Below are 25,457 nucleotides of genomic sequence, written 5' to 3'. Positions count from 1 at the left end.
AAATTTTGAGAAACTGTCAAATGTCTTGATTCCGTCTACCTCATCATTTTTAAACAGGTATTTGCAAGGGGGGCCTATATCTAAGGCGAGCTGCATGGATACCCCCTGTCCATAACCTGTTGGGGGCAGGTTCATGTAAGTCAGGATGCATTCTGTACACATCTACGTCCAGGGTTCTTGGCCTATATTCCTGGGATTTGAACTGCTGCTGGGCTTGTTCTAGTTTTCAACATATAATCACAAGTTCCAGATTTTCTGAGAGAATGATAAATTTGTTTAGTTTATTTTTTCATAAAGGAAATGCATGAAATATGTAAGAAATATGATTTTGAATCTGAAAACTTATAACTCCCTTCACATATATAAATGCAAAGAAATGATAGCACTTCTCTGTCGTGTAATTTTTTTGGTATACACACCTGTCCCCAACCCCTCAAGGAATTATAACTTACTTAAATAGGACCCAAGAGTCATACTTGAATGGCACAGACAAGGTACTAACATTTACCTGGGAAAGGAATGAATGAATGAATGAATGGGGATGAATGACCAGATGGACAAAGGTGCTCTCTCTTAATTTGACAAAATGGATGAACAGAAAAGAATCTCTGTTATCTCTGAAGCAGATAAGACAACTCACATTGCTCAGTCTAAATTCTATCTTTTTGGACGAACCTGTGGTTTTCAAATAGTCGTAGAACTTGTCGGGCTTCCAGCAGCTTGAGTAGGAGGTTCTGAAGCCCACGGATGGCATAAATAACCAGACTAAGCAGTTCCCCACAGCCGGAGGAAATGCTCTGGCATACAGCACAATCATCCCAGCACTCTCGGGTGGTCATATAAATGTCAAGCTTGAGTGTGAGTGTTATGTTTGGCAGATTAATGCCTCATTTATTAGGCCACATATCTGAGTAAAATCATTTTCCAAATTACTTGAAACTTAACCTTTAGGCAGGAAAACTCAATTTACTTTAACCACATTGATGGGATAGTTTTAAATGTCCCTGCCTTCTCTAACAGTGTATTGAATATCACAGACCATTTTCTTGGTAATCCTAGATATTATGCTATTGTAATGATAGCCTCAGACATAACTGAGGTGTGTTTGTGTCTCAGAAAATAATCGTAGAAGTGCCTTTGCTTTTTTATGGGTGCATTTTCTAGTTTTACTTCTCCCATGACTTCAGCCGTCATTTATTAGGTCTTGTTACATTACTGTGCCTACTTCTGTTCATTCCTCGTTTTCCCTTTTAGTTTCTGCTGTGGGCTGGGAAACTGAGTTTATTAGGCTTATTATGTGCCATGTAAATGAATTATGCCTAGACCAAGAGCACAGAACATCCAGTGAAGCTCTGAGCGACTCCCTTTCCGGTTAAATTCAAGAACTTTATTCATAGACTTGGTAACCCCATAGATAACACATCCTTTTCTGAGGCACTTAAGGGAGACAAAAGAGTCAAACATGTGGAGTTCAGAAGATCACCTTTAGTATGAATGAACTGACATTTGGGAGTGTGACTGATATTAATATCTGCAGGCAAGTGGACTTCCTCACTGTCCCCAGAGTGATAGAGATTTACCCATTTGGTCAGGGGCACCATGCACAGCCTTGGGCCTCTTTACTTGGGGCCTGACACTGGAGGCTTTGCAGTAGAGGATCCACCCAGACACACCTTCTTGGCCCAACCAGCTCCCGAGAGAGAAGGGGAGGGCGTGAGAAAGACATGCCCAGTTCCGGCTCCCCAAATCACTCATCAGAAGTCACTAAGGGAGGAGCAAGTCATGGGGGTGGAGAGGCTGGCTATGTAGAGAGAATCATCCCGTCTTTTGAAGCCAAGAAGTGGGGAGGAATTGTCTCCCTCTAACAGTGGTGTGTTCTGACTGCCCAGGAAGGCCACGATTTTATTACTTTCTCCTGAGTCTCTGGTTCTCAGTCAGGTCATTGAAGTTGCTAGGTAGGTAACTTCCAGAAAGGAGGAGTTCTGTGAGCTCATCAGCGCTGCAGCATGACCCACTTTACACCCAGCATCTTCATGTGCAGAATGAATCTATTCATTTCCAGAAGACTTCTTCAAAATTAGCTTGTGAAAACCGAACGATGAAGTACTCTTATGAAGTACACATCAGTAAAGGGTGAGCCCCCAAGAGTGTCCTTCTTTATGTCTGCAAACAGAAACCCTCAGCAGCGGTTGATTCTTACTGGGCATGGGCATTGCTTATAGCTAATCCTCACTCAGGCAGATTTTTTATCTCTCCAGGTCATTCAAGAGATGGGAGGCAATAACCCATTGGCCTGTAGTTAAAAACCAGAGTGATGTAACACAGTGCAACTGCTGTGGAAAATGATGAGGCAGTTCCTCCAAAAATTAAACATAAGCCGGGCACGGTGACGCAAGCCTGTAACCCCAGCACTTTAGGAGGCCAAGGCGAGCGGATCACCTGAGGTCAGGAGTTCGCTACCAGCCTGGCCAACATGGTGAAACCCCATCTCTACTAAAAATACAAAAATTAGCTGGGCTTGGTGGTGCACTCCTGTAGTCCCAGCTACTCATGAGGCTGAGGCAGGAGAATCGCTTCAACTCGGGATGCAGGGGTTGCAGTGAGCCAAGATTGTGCCACTGCACTCCAGCTTGAGCAACAGAGCAGTACTGTCTTGGAAAAAAAAAAATTAAACATAGAATTATCTTGTGATCCAGATATTCCTCTTTTGGGGTATATACTCAAAAGAACTGAAAGCAGGGCTTCAGATATGTGTACACCCATGTTGAGAACAGTGTTATTCACAGTAGCCAAAAGGTAGATGCAACTCAAATGTCCACCAATGGATGAAAGAATAAACAAAATGTGGTCTAGCTGTACAATGGAATATTACTCAGCCTTAAAAAAGAAGGAAATTGTGACACAGGCTACAACGTGGATGAGCCTTGAACACATTATGCCAAGTGAAGTAAACCAGTCACAAAAGGTCATGTACTATATGATTCTAATTATATGATGTATCTAGAGTGGTCAGCATCATAGAGACAGAAAGTAGAACAGTGGTTTCCAGGGGATCGGGATTGGGGAGAGTGGGGAGTTGGTGTTTAATGGGTACAGTTTCAGTTTGGGAAGATGAAAATTCTGGAGATGGATGGTGGTGACAGTAGCACATAGGCAAGTGTAATTATCACTCCTGAGCTCTACATTTTAAAATGGTTATGATGGTAAATTTTATGTTATATATATTTTACCACAGTAAAGCAAAAGTTGTGTGTGTGTGTGTTTTTTTTTTTTTTTTTTCTGTTTTTGTTTTGTTTTTTGAGGCGGGGTTTCACTCTTGTCCCCCAGGCTACAGTGCAATGGTGCAATCTTGGCTCACTGCAACCTCTGCTTCCCACGTTCAAGTGATTCTCCTGCCTCAGCCTCCTGAGTAACTGGGATTTCAAGCAAGCACCACCACGCCTGGCTAATTTTTGTATTTTTAGTAGACTGGGTTTCACCATGTTGGCCAGGCTGGTAGCGAACTCAGGTGATCCGCCCGCCTTGGCCTCCCAAAGTGCTGGGATTACAGGCGTGAGTTACCATGCCTGGCCACAAAAGTTTTTAAAAAAGAGAGAAAAACCAAAAACAAAAAAACAGAGCAGTGACTGTGAGGAAACCAGAGCTATGAACCTGAAGGAACAGACAGAGGTGGGTCCAATGGGAAGAACTGTAACTGCTTAGTTGGTAACAGCATGTTGTTTTACATGAAATTTTGTCATAAAACCTTGGTCAAATGAGTCATTATAATACTAATTATACTAATAGTGGGTCAGGAAACAACATAAAACTTTTCTTTGGCCAAGGATATGATGTTGAAAAATGTTGCCTCACACTGTTAACTAGAATGTGTTAAAATGAAAAGTTCATAGAAATAAGAACCTTTAATTTCCCTTAGAACAAGAAAACTGCTGTTCAGAAACATGAGTATACCTTACATCAAGGTGAAGATTTAGGAACAATTCATAACTGCTCATATATGGTGAATCCCTTCCTAAACCCTCTTTCTCTGCCTGCATTCACACCTCTAAGGAGAGCAAATACTAGAAGCTGGAGGTCTTCTGTTGCCTGAGTATAATGATGTCTGCAGTCAAATGGCCGTGCAGGTGATTTTCAGGGATGTCCCTGGGCATGTGGTATTGGAGGAGCCTGGGAAGAGCATAATTGCATGGCGTAAAAAAGGAGTGTTTGGAAAGATGCTAGATTCAATTTGGAGGGTCTACTGAAGGGAAAGGTATTAATTAATTAATTATTAATAAGACAGGGTCTCTCTATGTTGTCTAGGCTGGTCTTGAACTCCTGGGCTCAAGAGATCCTCCTGCCTCAGCCTTTTGAGAAGTTGGGATTACAGGCACATGCCGCTGCACCTGGCTAGGGAGAGGTTTTCAAAGGAATTATTAGATCAGGGAGTTTGGGTAGAAACAACGTACCATGCATAGCATGCTGTAAAACATTTCTTACAGAAAATTTTCAGTAAAATCTCTGTCTCCCACTATGGTCTGGTCAGGTCCATGGGCTGCAGATATGACAGAGTGCCAAGTGGTCCTTTATAGAGGATGAGGCAAGGGCCGGTTCTCACCTGGGTTGCCAACTAGGTGCTAGTGCTCATGGTAACTTCAAATTCTAACTTCTTGCCCTCACTTAATTTCAGTATTAACCAAGCTTACACTGTAGCCTAAATTTATGAGGATAAACTGAAAAGTAATATCTCTCTGAATATTGGGGCATGCCAGTTTTTTTTCTAAGTGAATTTTCCCAAGAGTCCTATACAATTTTTTGTCTCTCACTCTTCTTCTCTTCCATTCTTTTCTCAATAACTTAGGGTTTTCTCAGTTTATCTCTAACCTAATTTGAATGGAAGATTCCTCATGAAAATGGACCCCCCCTGTTGTTAATTAAGTAATGCTAGCTTCCACAGCAGCCACAACTCCAAATCTCAGTGGTTTAATGGCTCAAAAGTTTACTTCTTATTCCTGTTATAGGCTTATCTTGGGTTTATAGGGGCCTTGCTCTGCAGAGTTACTCAGGTGCCCAGTCTGAAAGAAACTGCATCATCTTATAGACATATCATCTGGAAAACATGTCTCCTGAGGTCACGAAGTAAAGAGGAAAAGAGTGGGATGCAGGAGGCACCTAGCTCATAATTGTCTAAGCCAGCACTTGTGCTCATTGTCCATTGGCCAAAATTAGTCATATGGCCTCAGCCTAGCTGCGAGAGAAGCTAGGAAATGAAGAGGAGAGGATGGAGTATTTAGTGAGCACTAACTCTCTTTGCTACCCTTGCTGACTAGAGTACTATGAAGCCCTAGTTACATGAAAATTCAACAAACTCTTGAATAGAATTCATTTTTTTTAAGAGAGGGTCTCACTTTGTAGCACAGGCAGGAGTACAGTGGTGTGATTATAGCTCACTGTAACCTTGAACTCCTAGGTTCAAGAGATCCTCCCACCTCAGCCTCCCCAGTAGCAAGGACTATAGGTGCACACCACCACACCTGGCTAATTTTTAAAATTTTGTAGAGATGGGGAAGGGCAGGTCTCACTATGTTGCCCAGGCTGCTCTTGAACTCTTGGGCTCAAGCAATCCTTCTGCCTTGGCCTCCCAAAATGCTGAGATTACAGGCATGAGCCACTATGCCTGGCTGAATATCATTTTTATATAACAATAGTCTGTTCTCATGGACATCTGCAGGCTTTCTTTTTCCTTCTTTTATCACTTTTGTTCAAACTAAGTCTCTAAATTTAGCTTAAATTTTTAAAACCCATAATAGTTAAGAAAAAGCGATAGGGGATGTTAGTAGTATTTAGTGTGCAATTAGTAGTATTAGTAGTATTTAGTATGTAAATATAAACAAGATTACTAAATACTACTAAATACTATTAGTAGTATTGTAGTATTTGAGCAGTATTTAAATTAGTAGTATTTTAATTTATTAGTAGTATTTAGTATGTAAATATAAGGTTTATATTTACAGATACACCTTTTGTAAATATAAACCTTATCTGCTGCCAGGTAGTGGACAGCAGATATTATCTATCTCATAGTGTCTTATATAGTTATTCTGTCACTTATTTATTGCTTTATATTTATCTGTGGACTTTTCCCCCCATGATGTAATAAGAGTGAGTAAGTGATGGTGAAAATCTCTGACTTTATCTTTTACTTGTTGATCATCTTCCTCTTTCTTTTTTGTGCTCTTTGTTTGGCTATTGCATTTTAGGGACAGTGCAACCTAGAAGATAGACTCTTGCATGGGACCACGGCAAACTGTACAGGGTCTGCTTAGGCGCAGATATGGACTGGGCCCTACTGTCTGCAAGCCTAGCCATGTTTAGGTTGCAGCACCGGCTACACAGATCACTGGATTTCCGATATTCTTTAGGACAGTCCATTGATAAAATGGTCTCGTGAGTCATTAAGGCTGTCCTGGATATCACCTTGGGACACTTGGGGATCTCTTTCCATCCCAAAGAATTGGAATGTAGTTTAGGAAGGCCTAGAGAACGTGTGATAGTCCATGGTCCTGAAGAGAATTAGGAAGGTATATGGGAGATGCTACAGAGTAGGACAACTCCATGGGTCCCAGTGATTCTTTTTGTTTTGTTTCTTGAGGGGATTGCATAGAATTGAGCTGAACCTCACTATAGTCGCCATGTTCAGATCGTTTGTCTCTGCTGGAAATATTCCTCTTCCTTTTGGAAGCAGTACCCTTTTGTGGTCCCCTGTGTGCATTACAACCCTAGGGAAATCCATGGCCTGCGGGTGTTATCACAATGGGAGGTTAAGGAGGGGAATGGCGGAGTGGTTACCCTAACCTTTCTCTCTTCTTTTTCCTTCTGTTCTCCACAAGGCTTTTTGTGTTTTGTTGATGAAAACAAATGTATCTCTGGCCTTTAAGATGAGCTGCATAGGAAGATGCATTGGATAAGAGCTTATGCCTTAGATAAGAGCTTATCAAACATGGAGGCTGGGTACGGTGGCTCACACCTGTAATCTCAGCACTTTGGGAGGTCGAGGTGTGCGGATCACCTGAGGTCAGGAGTTTGAGACCAGCCTGGCCAACATGATGAAATCCCGTCTCTATTAAAAATACAAAAATTAGCCAGGCTTGGTGACGAATGCCTGTAATCCCAGCTACTCAGGAGGCTGAGGCAGGATAATTGTCTGAGCCTGGGAGGCGGAGGTTGCAGTGAGCCGAGATCACGCCATTGCTCTCAAACGTAGGTGATAGAGTGAGACTCCGTCAAAAAAAAAAAAAAAAAAAAAAAGGAGAGGTTTCCTTGAATATGTCTTTGTTCTGTGGGGTTCCTGCCTGCAAATCAAATGTTGATTATCAGTGCAACTACTACAGAACCTGAGAAACAAAAAAGACTTCAAAAAATAAAAAGCTGGTCTTTTTCTCCTCAAGTATTTTAACCAGGAAAACTTACAAAATTAGTCAAATCTGAAGTCTTGCCTAATTTATATTCAGTATATAGTCTAAAAATGCTTCCAGATTTAAAACAGAAAGAAAATCTTAAAAGCAAATGATTTTTCTCTCTCTTTTCCCTTCTTCAGGCTTTTCCTCCAAATGCGATCATTGTATTTTTCTACTGCAGTGCAGTGACTATATTCTTCACAATAATCAAACTAGTCAGTTATCGCCTACACCTCATGTTTGACAAAGGAGAAGTAATTCAGCAAAAGCCCTCCAGAAAGGAAGAAAAGCCAAATAAAGACAAGGAGGCCAAAGGTGAACACATAACTAATCCCAAAAATCCAAGGTAATATTTCCAATTAATGTGACACTTCAAAATTTAAATGTTTTGCTCTTAAGTTTTTTATCAGTTGTTTTTGAAATCACTAGTACAGGCGGATAGAAATATGTGCATTTTTTAAATATTTCAGCATATACTTAAGCATAACATTGATATTCGTAATCGGGATGGTTTAACTGGCTATCAATATGACCTTCTCACATGATCTAGAATTCATTTGTCTTAGGCTTAGCACTGCAAAAAATTTCACTTCACTGTTTTTATGTTGTTATTTAAATGCTTAGAACATGCCACAGTATTTTAAAGAATAGCATTTGTGTTTGTTGATATAAAAGTGATACATTACATAGAACTGAAATATTAAGAGTAATTTTTGAGTTAGCATTCTTTTCACTATTCTTGTATTATTTCTTACAGCTCCTTAAGATAGCGTGTCCTCTAATTTAAAAGTAATGTTTATTATAAGGTTTATCTGCTGCACATGGTGGCTCATGCCTGTAAACTTGCATTTTGGGAGGCTGATGTGGGAGGATCACTTGAGTCCAGGAGGTTGAGGCTGCAGTGAGCCATGATCGTGCCACTGCGTTTCAGCCTACCCGGAGAGAGCAAAACCCTGTCTCTTAAAAACAACAAACAAAGATTTATATATAAGGAATATAACAAAATGGACTGTAGGAAAAATAAGTTTTTAGACTAGTACTAAAAGAGTCATGCTTCTGTTTGATAATATCACTCACTGCTCTTGTGTTTCTCATGTTGGGTTAGCAATAATAGGCAGATTCACAATGGCAAAAAGGAAGAGGCCAGTCGAAACCTCTCCACGCCTCCCCTCCGCTGCAGCTCCAGAGGGCAAAGCATAACCTCTCATCACTCTTCTGGGCCATTGGTTAGTGGTCTTGTTTCCTGTTTCACCTTCTTCATGTGGTTTCGGTGTTGATCTCACCTAGAATGGGAGTGTTCAGCAGCAGTGATTGTAGCTTGCATGCTGTAATCACTGGCCCGTGTACAGTGAATATCACATCCCAGGGTCTGGAAATGGCCTGAAGGGTGCCCTTGGGACCATACGATAAATGCCCAGTCATGTGTTCAAAGCACACTCTCTGGCCTCCTCTGCCATCCACCCCCACTGCTGGGTCAGCCACACTGGGCAGAGAACCAATTTGCAGGCCTTTGCTTCTTTCTGTTGTCATTCATTTAAGTCATCATATCTGCAATGCCTTCCACCTGAAATGGGTATCGCCTCTGCTTTCCATTTTAAATCACACTTGTCTTTCTGGGAAGTCAATAAATTACCTTTTTTCTAGATTTACTTTATTGAGCTCCATTTGCTATAGTGTCAGTAGTGGCTTATTCCTTCTCTGTTTACTTTCTTAGTAGCAAATCTCCCTTTGTCACAGTACAGTTGTCTTGGTTGAATGTCCACACTTACGTACGTTTGTATCCATTCTGGTCCCCATTTTATAGAAGCTTAAGGAGAGTGAACACTGTATTGTCTCTTCCCTACATGCCATTTAGAAAACCAGGGACTGCTGGTCAGTTATTGCCGACTGGAAATGGACGATCAGCTGAGTCATCCATTGATTTTTGTTTCTTTCATTTGTTAGGAGTTGTCAGCACAGGAAACCGTAGAAGATCTCAAAGGTAAAATGTCATCATTCATATTTTATCCCTGCATTATCCTCAGTGAAGTGAAAAATATTTTTATAAAACAGAATGCCAGTGGATTAACTGAAAATAAGAACTATACCTAAGACTGCATAGTTATATTTTGACTTTGTTTCTTTAACTCTTAATTTTAATTTTTTCTCATCAGTATTTGTATATCAAGTCTTAATTCAAATTGTGATATTTTGTTGATCATAATTCATTGTCATTTCTCCAATCTATGCCTCATTTCATTTGACTTATAAAGAGCAGACATGTAAGTTTTTTTATGGATGATAAATTATCATCCATATAAAAATTTGTATTATAGTACATACATCAAAAAATGACAGGATAAATTGTATAGCATTCTGCATATCTACCTTTCTTTCAAGTTACAAATTTTGTTCTGGGGGATCTTTCCTTTAACTTAAACAATTTTTGTTTTACACTTTTACTAAGATTATTATTATTTTTTTAATCTTTTGACTACCTGCAGAAGGCTTAGAAAACATCTTTTGGAGGCCTGAATTAATTCCTTTGTTTCTCTGCAATTCTATTTTCTTTTCTACTACTACAAAGACAAATTTTATGCACTATTTCAGTTTTGAAAATGGTGTAAAATTTAATTTGTTCTAGAAAACAGCTGAAATTAGCACCATAGCCCTGAACCCCTAAAATGAAGTTTCTTTTTTCATCATTCAGCTGTATCCCATTATAACAATATGTAAAGGATTGTCCAGATTTTTTTTGTGTTATTACTACTAAAATAAATTCACATTAGTTAGATTTCTAATATTTTGGTTGCACATACAGCTTCATAACAGTTACTTTATGTCTGTTTTATACACATATATACAAGCACATACTTTTTCCTTCATATTAAACATATTCTTCTAGATTAGGTGTGCTATAGCTCATCATCTTATGTACTTTGAATATCTGGTCTGGCCTTTTAATTTCACCATTCCTATTAAAACAATAATTTCCCATTTTTTACTTGTACTAGGAATTGCAGTAGAAGTTTTATGTACATTATTTCATTTGAGTCATAGTATGTAAAATGTACAGGTAGCATTTAAACCCATACCTGGCGAGTAAATCCAGTGTTTCTTAGCAACACTATAGTAAAGCAAAGAATTTTGCTTTTTCCTTAGTCAAATCTTATAAAAGACACCATCTTAGTTGGTGGTGTTCTACAGTATTTTAAGGGATTTGGTTCCAGGACCCCCGTGGATACCAAAATCTGTGGATGTTGCTCACGTCTCTTATATAAAATAGCATAGTATTTGCATGTAACCTACACACATCCTCTTCTATACTTTAAATCATCTCTAAATTACTTACAATACCTAATACAATGTAAACGCTATATATATAGTTGTTATACTGTATTGCTTTTCATTTGTTTTATTTTTATTGTTGTATTTCAAGAATAATTTCACAGTGGGAATGTTATTTTAAAAAATAAGTATCCATGCAGCCATAAAAAAGAATGAGTTCATGTTCTTTGCAGGGCATGGATGAAGTTGGAAACCATCATCCTCAGCACACTAACACAGGAACAGAAAACCAAACACTGCATATTCTCACTCATAAATGGGAGTTGAACAATGAGAACGCATGGACACAGGGAGGGGAACATCACACACCAGGGCCTGTCGGAGGTTGGGGGCCAAGGGGAGGGAGAGCATTAGGAGAAATACCTAATGCATGCAGGGCTGAAAACCTAGATGATGGGTTGATAGGTGCAGCAAACAACCATGGCACATCTATACCTGTTCTGCACATGTATCCCAGAACTTAAAGTTAAAGAAAAAAGTATCCAATTCCATTAGTTGCTGGTGCTGTTTTAGTTTTGTTATTATTCATTAGGTCTGGCTCTTGGGCATCACTCATTCATTTCCAATGCTAATAAAGTTGCCATGTGTCGTTCATTTCAGGTGTCATTCTATCAGAAGACCATCCCATAGCACCAGTGTCATCTACCTCACCTGGTATCAAAATGGAAAGTTTACCTGCTTGTCAAGCACACATGCTGGAAACCATGCCCAAGTCAGCAATACCCGTAAAACCAATTGCCACAGAAACTCTCATCAATGGTAAAGGAAAGGAAAGAGGAGGCAAGGGGCAGCCTCCTTTGCGCCACAGATCCGAGGGTGGCTTAGTGGATAAGGGACCCTTGAAGAAGTTGCCCCACCTGTCTTTGTCTCAGTATGACTTACTAGAAACAGACATTTCTTTCCAGCCATGGGGGAGTGAGAATTCAGTCCTGATTCCAGAACCTGTCAGTTGTCCTCAGGGTTCCGTAAGGGAACGGGTACAAAGCAAGTCACCCCAAGACAGCCTGAGCAGCAGCTGCCCTCAATGTGACACCATCGTGGCCAAGCCTGTGGAGGAGCCAGCAGACACATCCTGTCAGGTGGATACCTCCTGCCAGGTGGACCTGCCCTTGAACCAGGAAGTGGACTCCTCAGATAGTGAGGTGGCTGTTACTCTCATCGATACTTCTCAACCCGGGGACCCACTGAGTCTACATGAACCCATAAAAATTGTTATCACGATGAGCAGTACCCCAAACTCCATGACAGATTTGGAAAGCTCCCTCCACCTGAAGGTGGTTGGCATAGAGAAGACTGGTGTAAAGTCTGACGCTGAGCCAACTAACCCAGGGGTGGCCAGTTCTCCCAATGCCGAGCAGATCTCAATTCCCGTGATCACCCTGGACCTGCCTGAGGGTGGGGGAGGAGGTGTTCCCTGTCCTGAAGGCAATGGAAGTGAAAGGACTCCAGAGAGACTGAAGGCAAGGGTATCCACCAATCAGTGTTCTGGCTATGGATCTGGGGAGGGGGGAAGTGCCACCAAGGATCACAGCTCTTCCTCACGGGAACCCTGGGAATCAGCGTCCCGGCTTACACCTGATACAGCCTCTGAGTCTAAGGTGGGGAAGGAAGGCCTGACTAACCTTGACCCATTGTCTTGTAAGTCCAGCCATGAAAAGAGGCATGCCCGGGTGCTCAGTGTGGACAGTGGGACAGATGTCTTCTTGAGTAAAAGTTCTGCAGAAATTGTTAATGATACAGAGAAAACAATGCCAACTTCCAAATCTGACCTAGAGGCTAAGGAAGGACAAATACCAAATGAGTCCAACTTCCTGGAATTTGTCTCCCTGTTAGAATCCATTAATACTTCCAAGATGGCCGCATCCAATCAATTGAATGGCTCAGCAGAGCAGAATGAAGAAAGTGGGCTTCTCCAAGGTGCGATTCCACATCAGTTCCGTTCTGATGATGACATAGAAGGCAATATGCCTCTTTGCCATTTGCCTTCTGTGATTTGATTTTGCAAATAGTGGGACAACTCTTGGGCAATCGTTTGTTGCTTGGCTTTGTCATCAATATTTGCTGAATTACCGAGACTAAGCTCTGTGATGAACATGTGTACATATATTGTCCTACTCTACCAGGACACTTAAGGCATTATCATGATTTTTTTGCTTCCCTATTCTAGAAGGCAAGACTATTTACTCCCAGGGAAATAAGCAATTATATTTTACTACTGTGGCAAGTACTCGCAATAGATGTTTCTTCCTTTATGAAATAGATGCCTTCTGGGAAAGTTGATTCTAAGACAAATTTCTATGGAGTGAATCTACTTTTCCTGCTGAGTTCTATTATAAAATACAGAATTCACTAATTATCCCATGTTGTACCCATAATAATAACAAACTCTTCTGCAGCTCTTAATTTATGCCAGGCAGTGTTCTAAGCACTTTGCATATGTTAACGAAGGTGACTGTACCCTGTGGTTTGCCTGGAAGGGTCCTCATTTACACACGTTTTGCCAACATAATTATTAAGAGCACTGACTTTCTCTCTCAAAAGAGTCCCCAGTTTAGATGATAAATTATACAATTGCTGTCGTATTAACTCACTTACTCTTTATATAACTTTATGTTATGGATATACCATTATCCTTCCTGTTCTTCGAATGAGGCTCAGAAATTTTCACTTGCCTTCCCAAGTGTCTAGTAAGTTCAGGAGGTGCTAGAACTGAGATTTGATTCCAGGCAGTCTCTTTTTTGTTTTTTTGTTTTTTTGGTTTTTTTTTTTGAGATGGAGTCTCACTTTGTCACCCAGGCTGGAGTGCAGTGGCACCATCTCGGCTCACTGCAAGCTCCACCTCCTGGGTTCACGCCATTCTCCTGCCTCAGCCTCCGTGTAGCTGGGACTGCAGGCACGCACCACCACGCCCGGCTAATTTTTTGTATTTTTAGTAGAGATGGGGTTTCACCGTATTAGCCAGGATGGTCTCGATCTCCTGACCTCGTGATCCGCCCGCCTCGGCCTCCCAAAGTGCTGGGATTACAGGCGTGAGCCACCGCGCCCAGCGATTCCAGGCAGTCTTGTTCCAGAGTCCTTGCAGAAAAATTAAGTGATATTTCCTATATGAAGATAAGGTACGTTTATTTTCAGGTAACTTAATGTCTCTGGGCCTCAGTTTCCTCATGGCTAAAATGATGTTACTGGACTAGAGCTTTTATAAGGTCTTTCAGCTTTAAATTCTGTTGATGCTGTGATTTCTGAGCATATCATTTCTACATAGATCTGTGTTGAGATAGCATCTGTATGGTAGGAATGCTTACTGAAAGTTGTGTTTGCATACGGTAGCTCATTTTCTGTGCTGTAGGTGGTAACGTTTCTTAGCGCTGGGATTTTTCCTCTGCTCTGTGGACAGCCAGGGGCTCCTCTGGCTCCATACTTTTGGCTCTGAGAAATTTTCTCTGATTACTTAAACTTTTTAACAGACAGGGCGGTATATAAAGCAGGAGTAACTTGAGACAAAAATGTTTCTAATAAAAGATGTGGGTGTTTATCATCTATCCAATATAGAGATTCATACCTCTAGGCTAGCACTGTCCAATGAAATTTTCTGCAGTGATAGAAATATTCTGTATCTGCAGTCCAATATGGTAGCCAGTGGCCACATGTAGCTGTTTAATACTTTAAAAGGGAGCTGTGCAGGTGAGAAGTGGCATTTTAAATTTTATTACATTTTAATTCATTTAAGTAGCCATGTGGCTATTGGATGCTGTATTAGACAGTGCTAACCCAGAGCACATGAAGGCCTTCCCAGAAGCAATGTGTCCAGTGGATAGAGCACTGACTGTGGAACCAGATAGCACAAGGCCAGATTTTGGTTCAGTAATACCGGCTGGTTGAGCTTGGACAATTGATCAAATCCATCTGTGTTGGAGTTTCTTCTACAAAGCAGCAATCATAATATGTTACAGATTTATTGTGAGGATTCAATTAGGAAAATATGTGGAAAGTTTTGCTATTTGATCAATTTTAGTCTCTCATTTTTGTTTTCCCCTCAGGCCATATGTAAAGTTTATTTGGTTTGCCTGCTTGAGTTTTTGTTCTTCTTCATTTTTTCAGCCAGCCACATTCAATCAGAAGGGTTAAATTGGACATCGAGGTTGTGTGCAGGGAGATATGAGGTATTCTATGGGAAGAGATAGGCTTAGGTACCAAGAACTTGAAGGTACAGCAGGAAGGGAGGAGTTGGAATGAATTACATGCTTCTTTTAGGAAAGGACAGAGGATTTTAATTGAAGGAAGAAAGGACAGACTACAATGAATCTTTTAGCTCTTAGAAGGCCATCAACATCAAAGGTGGCAATTTAGATAGTTTTTCAGTGGTGTCATGTGTCTTTGAGATTGGTAATATCCTCTTATTCTTCTTTCACTGAAGTATTTGTTATTGTAATCTGAAAACCCAGTTTTTGAGTTTGTTTATGAAACAACGTGACGGTGTTTAATGATATTAGCAGCTTAGGAAATGTTCTCAAATCGTTTTCCTGCTCATCAGTAGGACAGTGCTTGAACTTGGACCTCACTAGAAAAAGATACAGGATTTTCTAGTTCTCTCTAGTGTACTCTTATTTCTAGCCCAGGTTCTCTTCAGAGGATTATTCTCAGGTCTCAGCAATATCCTAGAATTCAAGGCTATGGAAAACCACACGCTTTTGAAAAACCTTTAAAGCATGTTTGTTTGCTTTTTTGTTTGACACAACTTTATTTTACTTTGTGGAAATAAATGAGGACTGCCCATATGAGAACAAGCAAAGTCTATTTATTCAGAGCTTACTTATGGTGAGGGAGTCAGCCGTCATCACTTGGGTTCACCTGAGACTTAAAGGCAACTAGAATGACAAAGCTTTATAGTGGAAAAAAGGGAAGGCTTCAGATGTGCCCTGACTGGAGGTTCTGGGCATTATGAAGCTGGAGGTGGCTAGACTAGGAGTGAGGCATCCTATGTGCTTCATTATGGGACTATATTTGGTTTTCTTTGGGTGGTCCTAAGTTGGAAGCAGGGACACACATTAGGGAAGCTGTCAGCTGTGAATCAAGTCCTAGCCATTTCGGGCTAATTATTATGGGGGTTATTGTTTGGCTTCCTGGACTGTTTGCCAGAAACGGTGGTCTGACTTCCTGCGAGCCTGACCTGTGCATAGGATGTTGTCTTCCTGGGCTGCTTACCCTGGATAATGGGTTGATTTTCTCAGCTGGTTGCTGCAGATTATTGGTCAGAGTTCTACGTTATGAATAATTTCTGGCCATTGTCCATTCGTATATTCAGTCTCCTAACTTCTAAGAATTTCTAAGAAAAGAATCATGAATGTATATAGAAATGATCATTGAAAAATTGTCTATACTATGGAAAATGGAAACAATGTAAATTTATAGTTAGGGTCTATTTAAATTATACCATTATCAGTATAATATATAACTACTACTTTTAGATGATGTAGATGAATATCCAATAACATTAAATATTTATAGTAGTTTAAGATAAATACGATAAGTATAAAACCATACCTGTATTATGACTTCATTTTTGTAAAAAAAAAAAAAAAGTGCATATATCTAGGAAAAAGAGATTGGTATGATATATATCAAATTAGCTCCAGTGGTAATATGATGGCAGGATTAGGAGTGATTCAAAGTTTTTTCTTTTATGTAGTTTTAAATTACATACAATGAATGCGTAGTATTTTTATAAACAGAAACATTTATATAAATGTATTTTTTTAAGGAAAAAAGGAAAAAAATCACCCATATGTTGATTTACGTAATGTACCCATTTAAGAGAAAAGGTGTCTAAGATATGATGAAGAGATGTGAACAAACGAATTCAAAGACTCTTAGTGTGAAACAGGAGAGCTGTGTCAATGTGCCTTTCTGTGATTTTTTATGAGGCATGATTACTGGCTAAAGCTATTTGTTATGATAGCACTTTCTTATAAATGTGTTTCTTGAAAACTGTGAAAACTTCTATCTTGACAGGCTGTCAAATGAAATGCAAACATTTTCATACCAAGGAAATTCTTATGGTAGTTTCACAGATGTGCTGAAAATGTTTATCTTCAGGACTCACAGAGAAGCCAGCATTGCTCCTCTAATTACTTGAAGTTTCAGGATGAATAACATTGTTCTAGACGCAAGGATGTGATTTATATCCCACAGACACTAACACAATTTTGCTTTCTGAGGGCTTAGGCAGGTCTTGATAGACTTTTCTAATGGTGTGTCTTGAAAGAACTTGTAGGTTCAGGCTCAATTCTGTTCTCTCAGGCACAGGCTGTTGAGCTTAAGAGCCAATCATTTACTCAGAGTAAGTCATGGGAGTACAATGGTCCTTTTGATCTTAAAAGTGACAGTTGGAATGTGTCCGCAGAGAAGGAAGGGCTGATCCTCAGGGTCATATGCAGTCCATTTTGCATAATGGTATAACCTGAGACCCTTAGTGGTTCATTGTTTAAAGAGTCTTCAAAAAATGCAAAAAAAATAAAAACATTCTGTACCTATTGATCTTGGAATTCTCATTCACCTTAAAATGTTCTCAGGGCAAGGAATAGGTGTTGTAGCTCACTGTGTCCTACACAGTACAATAAGCATATTGTTCAAAATCAGCTATACCAGCTATACTTGGCCAGGTGTGGTGGCTCATGCCTGTAATCCCAGTACTTCAGGAGGCTGAGGTGGGAGGATCACTTGAGGCCAGGAGGGCAAGACCAGCCTGAACAACATAACGTGCCCCTATACTTACATAAAGTTTTAAAAATTAGCTAGATGTAGTAGCATGTGCCTGTCATCCCAGCTACTTGGGAAGCAGAGGTAGGAGAATCACTTGCACCCAAGAGGTTGAAGCTGCAGTGTGCTGTGATTCCACTGTTGCACTCCCGCCTCCAGCCTTGGCAACAGGGCCAGACCCTGTCTCAAACAAACAAACAAACAAACAAACAAAAACAACCGCCACCCCCAGCTATACTTACAAGTATTTGCTTTATGAAGGGTCCAATTCTAGCTTTAGCTTGAAAATTCAGTTTTAGAGAGTGAGTGAGAAGAAAGACTATTAAGATTTATAAATGGTAAAGGGGACCTTGCTCTGAAATAGCCAGATTTGTTTTTGTAATTTTTTAGAATCTGAGGTTATTCATTTATGAGACATGAACCTTTCAGACCTGTGTAACCTAAATGGGTGATTTCCAGGTGGGCACATGTGTGGTCACCGAGTTATTTCAAGGGAGTCCCTCAACCTGTATATAAAATAGTAGGTGTTTGTAGACGCCTAAATAACACATCTCAGACTTATACATACTTCTGTTTTTCAAATATATGTAGGTACTTCCATAATTAGGAAAATGAAAAATTATTTAAAAGTCTTTTGCATGCAGAGGAGCTGCTTAGATTTTCTTTCGATTCTTGTTTCAGTTTTGGTAACTTATTTCCCAGAGCTTTCACATTGAATTATTTTATATTATATTAACAGGTAAAGCAATGTTTTTCAGATAACACTTCCCAGGAAAAAAAGGAGGAAATCCTCGAAAATGAAAAGCCCAGTGGACACGGTCCTAAGCAAGGAAAACCAGACTTACAAAGTCAAGACCATACTAGCACCAGCCCCGCGTGCACTCAGCCTGCCAAGACTACGGCCTTGTAAGGATAAGTTACTTATTTAGTTTCACTTAGTCATAAACCATGAGACAGCCTCATTTACTGGCTTCTGCTTTTAATGCTTTATCAAGGATAAGGAAGAACTTCTAATCATTTTTTTTTTTGAAACTTTTATATGTGTTAAGTTTCCAGGGCAATAGACAAAGACAGATAATCTACAGGGTAACTTCCCAACAAGATAGTTCTGTCTTGCAAGTCATCAGTGGGCCTGAAACGTCTGTACAAGAAGAGATATCTGTGGATGCTATGCATGTCTTCATTGATGAACATGGTGAGTCTTTGGAGCTCTTTACTAATGAACAAGCAGGGAAAACTGTCAGCTTTCTCAGACTCATCGTGATATCTTAGCCTGAGCACTAGACTTGAGAACTGGAAGACTTAACGCCGTAGTTGCCCACACACTGTTCTTTGAACGGAGTGTGCTGCCTCCCATCTCAGGGTCTTTACACATGCTGTGCCCGTGTGTGCCATTGATCCTTCAGATCTTGGTCCTAAGGTAAGTTTTTCAGGGACACGTTTCCTGAACTCCCCAGACTTAATCAGGTTCGTCAGTTTTTGTTGTTCTCTTAACACCCCGTCTCTTTCCTTCTTTGATAATATTACAGCTTGTATAATAATTTGATTAATGGCATTTCCCCCTCACAGTTATCAACTTCAAGAGGGCAATGCCCAGTAGTCAGTAAATATTTGTTGGACCTGTGTTGCACACCTGACCTTGATATATTTTTCCATCGCCTTGTTATAAAAAGGATTTAAAATAGTATACTTAGAGAATTATAAAGTGGCAAGTTCAAAGTTCAAAGGATAAGGGATATAGGTCCTAGTTTTTCTGGGACGGGTCTTGGCTTATGTATCATATAACTCCAGTAGTGCTTGTTATTTTACTCTCAAAAGGATGCTGGTTTGGAGAATACATTATATGGTTACTTTATCTGGAGTTCGGTAGTTTATAGTTTTAAATGCTTTGGCATGTGCAGAAATATAAGGGACTTTTACATCATAAAGAACAACATTAGCACTTACATGAAAGCCTCCACAGGGGCTGCAGTTGTTACAGTTTCTCTTGGTGGAAAACACCTTTGAGTTGAGGGCCACCTTCCAACTGCTCACAACAGACGAGGTTAATTACGCTTCCTGTGTCAACTGAAGAAGGCACTCGTAGGAGCTCTTCTGGGCAGAAACCGTTTACGTCATTAGAAAGGGAATGGATTTTCATACTTCAGTATCCTGAACTGCTTTAGTGGAGCTAATTGAACTCTGCAGATTAATTCCACCTCTTGCTTTTCCTCATTAACAGGCTGACACATCAGTCAGTGTGCTGTGGCACTGGCTCGTCTGCACATTTGGAGGCAGAGATGGTCTCATGTGGTCCACCAATCAAAACTGTACTCTTAATAAGCTGCTTTTTGCACATGACACCGAGGTATTCGTATACAAAAAAAATCCAGTTATATGCTAGCACAGATCATGCTGACACATGAAGAGAATGTATGTAAAGTGAATTAAGAGATGATACAAATAAGTCTGTCAAAAGCAATTAAATCATAAGTAACCAAGTCAAAACTTGTCTAAGTATATTAGCAGGGAAGCAGGTCAAAGAAAATTTTCTTAGTCACATTTCTTTCAGACATCCTTCAACTTCTCATGATATACGTTCTGTGGAGAAATACAAAGAATCGATCCAGATTGTCAACAGTTATTACAACAGACCAAAATAAGTTTCCTTTTAACTTGAAAATTGTATAAGTTGAAACAATTCTATATGAATAATTATGTCATATTCTTTGCTGAAATTTTCTGATTTTACAGGGGAAATTAGATCCTGTTATTTAAAATCCGGAAATCAGAAAGAAGGTCCTTTACAGCCTCTACCATCAAACTGTGACTGTTTGTCTCAGGCTCGGTGAGTGGAGCTTTGTTTCCAGGCTTGAGAGCTGTTGCATTGCTGGGAGACACAGCGATGAAGATAAAGTGAGGATTCTGGTTTAGAAGAAATGTGTTAATCCCTCTGTAGTTGTTAAAGCATGTAGTTTTGTGTGAAAGAAAAAGAAAATCTGACATTCTGAAATAATGAAAAATAAATGAAACCATTTTAATCGTTGCTGCTTCCAAAAACGAAGATAACATGTAGGTAATATAAATAGACAGGAACCCTGTATAAACGTAATAATGTTCCCCTCAAGAAAGATGGTGATGCAGATCTCAAATACATTATTAAATTTGTCCCAAGGAGCGGACTAGAAATGTGGTTACTTCTCATTTATTCTCATTTACGGTAATGAAGGCAAACTGTTTTACAGATAGATACACATCTTTTCTATTGTACTTCAGAATTCTTTGAATAACTTTCTTAATTGTGTTGATATTAAATTAGGTGAAGTTGATATTAAGTTAGTTTGCATATCTGGGACATATGATGATTAATAGTGTGTTGGGCAAGCTGTACATCTTGTCAGTGGCAGACAGAATTCATCCTTCATCCTGGGCTTCAAGATTCTTTGTGGATAATCCATATGGCCATGTCTCAGTTGGTTGCTCTAAGTGTGGAAGTAAATTGTTCATGTATCCTTCTTTAGAATTATACGTATATTTGAGGGCTTATGGGAGATTTTCGCGGTGTAACTGGAAAGTCTTGCGCTTCGCATCTAAACCTTAATTTCAGAGCCTGTGACCCCGTGTGTCTTTCCAAGTTTAAAGTCTTCCCAAGGGTGTATGGGAAATTCAGGGGGAGGCTTCTGTGTGCTTAGAATAAAGGCTGTCTTCGTCCTTGCATTCTGGCCTCTAGGTGGAATGCTGTCGTGTGCCAGCTTCTGAGGGCATTCTCTCTTTAATGCCACTACTGTTTCTTACCTGCTTAGGAATGCTAGTGCCTGCCATTCAGGTAGGTCTGATGGGAACTGTAGGTGACGGCTCTCTCTCGCCACACAGTCCCTTCTGAGCTTTGCACTAAAGCACCCTGCCTGTACCCAAAGTCACTCGTGTGGGGAAACAGAAATATTGTTCATCCCCCACTTGCCGTCCACTCTTTCTCCTTTTCCCTCAGGTACCATGCAGCAATCCAGATGGCACAAATTTCTTCTCCTCCATCCAACAAGCATGCAGAGTCCCCACGCAAATGGACACCCAAGAGGAGAGGGAGGTTTGCTGTCCACATCTTTACTCTAACCTCCAGGACATTCTAGACGCTATGATGGTTTGATGAGTTTAGTCATCTAAGAGGGCAGCTTTCTCAGACAAAAGATGTAATTGCATGAGAACACAGCTTTGAAAACTGCCATATTATTCTGCAATTCCCAGCTAAAAGTTGAAGTTTTTCTAAGCTGAATTTAGAACAAATTCTTGTTTTATCCCAAAGTAAAGTTATAAGATTTTTGGTTTTAATTTCCCCCCCCCCCAGGATAAACATATGTCATTTTTCCTCTAGGTTAAATACTTGGACTGCATTTGTCAGTAATGATAGTTAGAATAAGGCCATATATCCAGAGCCTTAAAAAACTGAAAATTTACAGTATCCAAATAAAAATGAGAGAGAGGACCTATAGTGTTTTCACTAAGCCTCAGTTCCTTAGGCTCTGCCTCTTGTAGCACGACCTGCTAACTTGCTTTCTCCTCTTAAATTTCTCTCTCTTTATTAAACTTCCTCCAGCCTCTACTTTCTTTCATTTCCTCTGCATTTCCTTTCCAGATTACAGCTCTTTTATATTTAACCTGCCTTCCGTTTCCAGAGCTGCCTGGACATAGGTTTGCCACAGTGCATTCAGCCTTGGTGAAATGGCTTTTGGTGAGGTTATGTTGGGTTGCTGCGAGGGTATTGGACTGAGAGGCAACTGAGCAGTGTTGATGCTGAACTTTCTTGTGAGGCGTGTGGCTTAGTGGAGAGTCTCAGAATACCTGGCCCTTTCCTATGTGCCTTTTCAAGTCCATAGAACAGTCAGACCCCTTTCTGTTACACAGGAGGGAAACCCATCTCAGACAGGTTTACTCAAAGTGGGAATTTTGCGGTGATGTAACTGAACAGTCTTGAGTCCATCTGTCTTCAGGAGTGTCTAGATAAAGACATCTGTCTAGACAAAGAGGTTCAGATTGAGTCATTGGGGCCTAGTTTTGCCATTTCCATCGCTCTCCTGTTCCTCTGTTTTGACACCATTCTCAAACACCTCACCCTAGCAGTCAAAAGACAGCTGTCATTACCCTAGATCTTGTGTCTTTTCTCATCTAAGTCCAGCAAGAACAGTATGCTTCTTTCCCGTAGACCCCATGGAAGGTCTCATTGTGTCTGATTGGTTCTGACTGAGCCATATTCCCTGAGCCCAATCACTAAGACCAAGCAAGCACTTGGTCTGGGCTTACTTACACACACAGAACTGGATTCGAGGTTCCCCCTGAGACTGGATGGGGCCGGCTCTCCGAGGGATATTTGGAGTTCTGTGGACAAAAGCCAGGCAGCAAAATCAACAAGTGACCCCTGAGGACTCTGTTTCTGGTGAAATGGCAACTGAATTAATTACTGAGCTCCTGTAAAGAGAAAAACGTTCAAGTTTTTTGCAAGCGACTTTCCCCTTGAAGAAAATCTTTATTGAATGTCCCTAGTCACCCCTAGCTTTTCTCGTGTGTGAATGCTCCAATGGGCAAGGCCTTGGTCCGCCAGTCTCAGATAGCAAGTTTTGGGTCTTTGACTATCTGCTCTTTTTCCAGCATTATTTGACAGGGTGTTGGTCTTAAGAGTTCTAGAAAAGGGCTGAGCATGGTGGTTCACACCTGTAATCTCAACTTTTTTTTTTTTTTTTTTGAGATGGAGTTTTGCTCTTTCGCCCAGACTGGAGTACAGTGATGCAATCTCGGCTCACTGCAACTTCTGCCTTCCAGGTTCAAGTGATTCTCCTGCCTCATCCTCCCCAGTAGCTGGGATTACAGGTGCCCGCCACCACGCCTGGCTAATTTTTGTATTTTTAGTAGAGACAGGGTTTCACCATGTTGACCAGGCTCGTCTCAAAACTCCTGACCTCATGATCTGCCAGCCTTGGCCTCCCAAAGTGTTGGGATTACAGGCGTGAGCCACCATGCCTGACAATCTCAGCACTTTTGAAGGCTGAGGTGGGAAGATCACTTGAGCCCAGGAGTCTGAGACCAGCTTGGGCAACATGGCAAGACTCCATCTCTACAAAAAACAAAACAAAATACAGCAAAAACACCAACAAACAAGAAGAGTTCTAGAAAAGAAGGACACATTGCCACGTGTAACTTCTCTTTCTTGTGCTTCAAAGATAAAGTAAAATAATACACACGGTTTGCTATTATATGTATAGTTAGTCTTTAAGATAGATAATAGAGGGGACTTTGTTATGTGGTGGTGTGGCATTAAGCGGCCCATTTGGGCACGGGAGATATACAGTGCTTCCTGTCAGATGCATAAGCACAAAACTGCAGTCACTTCACTTAGCAAAATTGCAGCATTGAAGCTGTTCCCTAGGTAGTTCTGGAAAAGCAGTTAAGGCGCTACCATCTGTTTAATTCGTGCTCAAGAAAAACGAGTCAGTCCTATGTCAGTCAGATGATCTTCTGGATTTAAACTGCTGTCTGACAGGCTTAGGGTGGATATTCCAATTGTCTCAAACTTCTCCCCAGACTCTGACACATGGAAAGCTGTGCTACCCATTCACGGGGGGCTAATTTCTTTGGATTTGTTATAAGCTTTGTCTTTTGCAGAAGCCCATGATGTAATGATGATTTGGGAATCTTTGAGTTGGCTATCTGAAAGAAAAATTCTCAGAAAGCAGAATAAGAACCAGCCATCTGGCTCAATTTAGATCTTTGAATTTCTGAATTAACATACTAGTGCGTGTGTGCACTCGTCTAAGCTCATGTGCACCTGGGGATGTCATCGCTGTATCTCCGTCTCTCATGGTAGAGGTAAAGAATGGAACCAGAGCAGAGCCAGTGAAATGCCAGCAGGTCAGGATTTTGCCACATGGAAGACTGAGTGGCTTGTACCTTACCCCTTGTTCCCATGTGCACTATTACGGCAGTTCGTGGCTCTGAACGAGGCACTTGCCTGCAATAGCTCTGGTAGTAACAGCCACCATTTGTTAAACACTTATGCACTAAGCTCAATGTTAAATTACCTAATTTTATCTGCACAACAAACCGAGGCTGGTGATACTAGCTCTATTTTACAGATAAGGAAACTAAGACTGATTGTCAGAAGTGCTCTGCTTCATGTAGATAGTAAGTGGCTGGTGGACAGGTGAGTCTCCCTCCCTGCTCCCATCCCCCACAGAGGCGTCACAGGCTCAGGGTTCCTCAGCGCCCAGGCGGGTGTGATAAATAGGTGAAGGGGGCCCAGTGTGGAATGGTAGAAAGGAGTGGTGATGGCTGCAGTAAATCGGAGGGCATTTATCCCATCTGAAGGGCTGCTGCTATGTTAGTCTACTTATGATGGCTCATAAGCCCCAGGTGACAGGATTTTCCAGTTTTTTCCACAAGGAGCTAGAAATGCATATTTGTATCTAAAAGTGTATTTTGTTTCATGTTGTTGATTTTAATTTTTTTTTTTTTTTTGAGACGGAGTCTCCCTCTGTCACCCAGTCTGGAGTGCAGTGGCGGGATCTCGGCTTACTGCAACCTCCGCCTCCTGGGTTCAAGTGATTCTCCTGCCTCCGCCTCCTGAGTAGCTGGGATTACAGGCGCGTGCCACCCGGCCTCGGCTAATGTTTTTGTATTTTTAGTAGAGACAGGGATTCACCATGTTAGCCAGGATGGTCTCAATCTCCTCACCTCGTGATCCGCCTGCCTCGGCCTCCCAAAGTGCTGGATTACAGGCGTGAGTCACCGCGCCCAGCCGATTTTAATTTTTTTTTTTTTTTTTTTTAAACACCACTACAGATCACAGGTTGTGCGTGGTTGACTGTGGCCTGTGAACTACCTGTGGTCAGCCCCTGCCCTGCCTCTCCAGTGGGAAAGCGCTTGCCCTCAGCTCTTCTTGCGCACATGTGCGGCATCCAGACGCCCTTGGTG

The 25,457-nt window shown here is 40.9% G+C and overlaps 1 protein-coding gene across 1 annotated transcript in view; it reads left to right on the top strand.

Annotated features, from left to right (window-relative positions):
- Positions 1–25,457, top strand: part of PCNX2 (pecanex 2) — a 311,805-nt gene that overhangs the window by 24,677 nt on the left and 261,671 nt on the right. Inside the window, exons 2-8 of the mRNA XM_025356806.1 lie at positions 7,577–7,782; positions 8,542–8,662; positions 9,381–9,417; positions 11,364–12,680; positions 18,278–18,425; positions 18,569–18,714; positions 20,253–20,346. Coding sequence (XP_025212591.1) covers positions 7,577–7,782; positions 8,542–8,662; positions 9,381–9,417; positions 11,364–12,680; positions 18,278–18,425; positions 18,569–18,714; positions 20,253–20,346 — 2,069 coding nt within the window. The remainder of the gene's footprint in view (positions 1–7,576; positions 7,783–8,541; positions 8,663–9,380; positions 9,418–11,363; positions 12,681–18,277; positions 18,426–18,568; positions 18,715–20,252; positions 20,347–25,457) is intronic.

The sequence above is a fragment of the Theropithecus gelada genome, chromosome 1 (genome assembly GCF_003255815.1).
Source record: "Theropithecus gelada isolate Dixy chromosome 1, Tgel_1.0, whole genome shotgun sequence".
NCBI classification, from domain to species: Eukaryota; Metazoa; Chordata; class Mammalia; order Primates; family Cercopithecidae; genus Theropithecus; species Theropithecus gelada.
The sequence above is the reverse complement of the archived record's forward strand: the minus strand, read 5'-3'. Positions and strand labels throughout refer to the sequence as shown.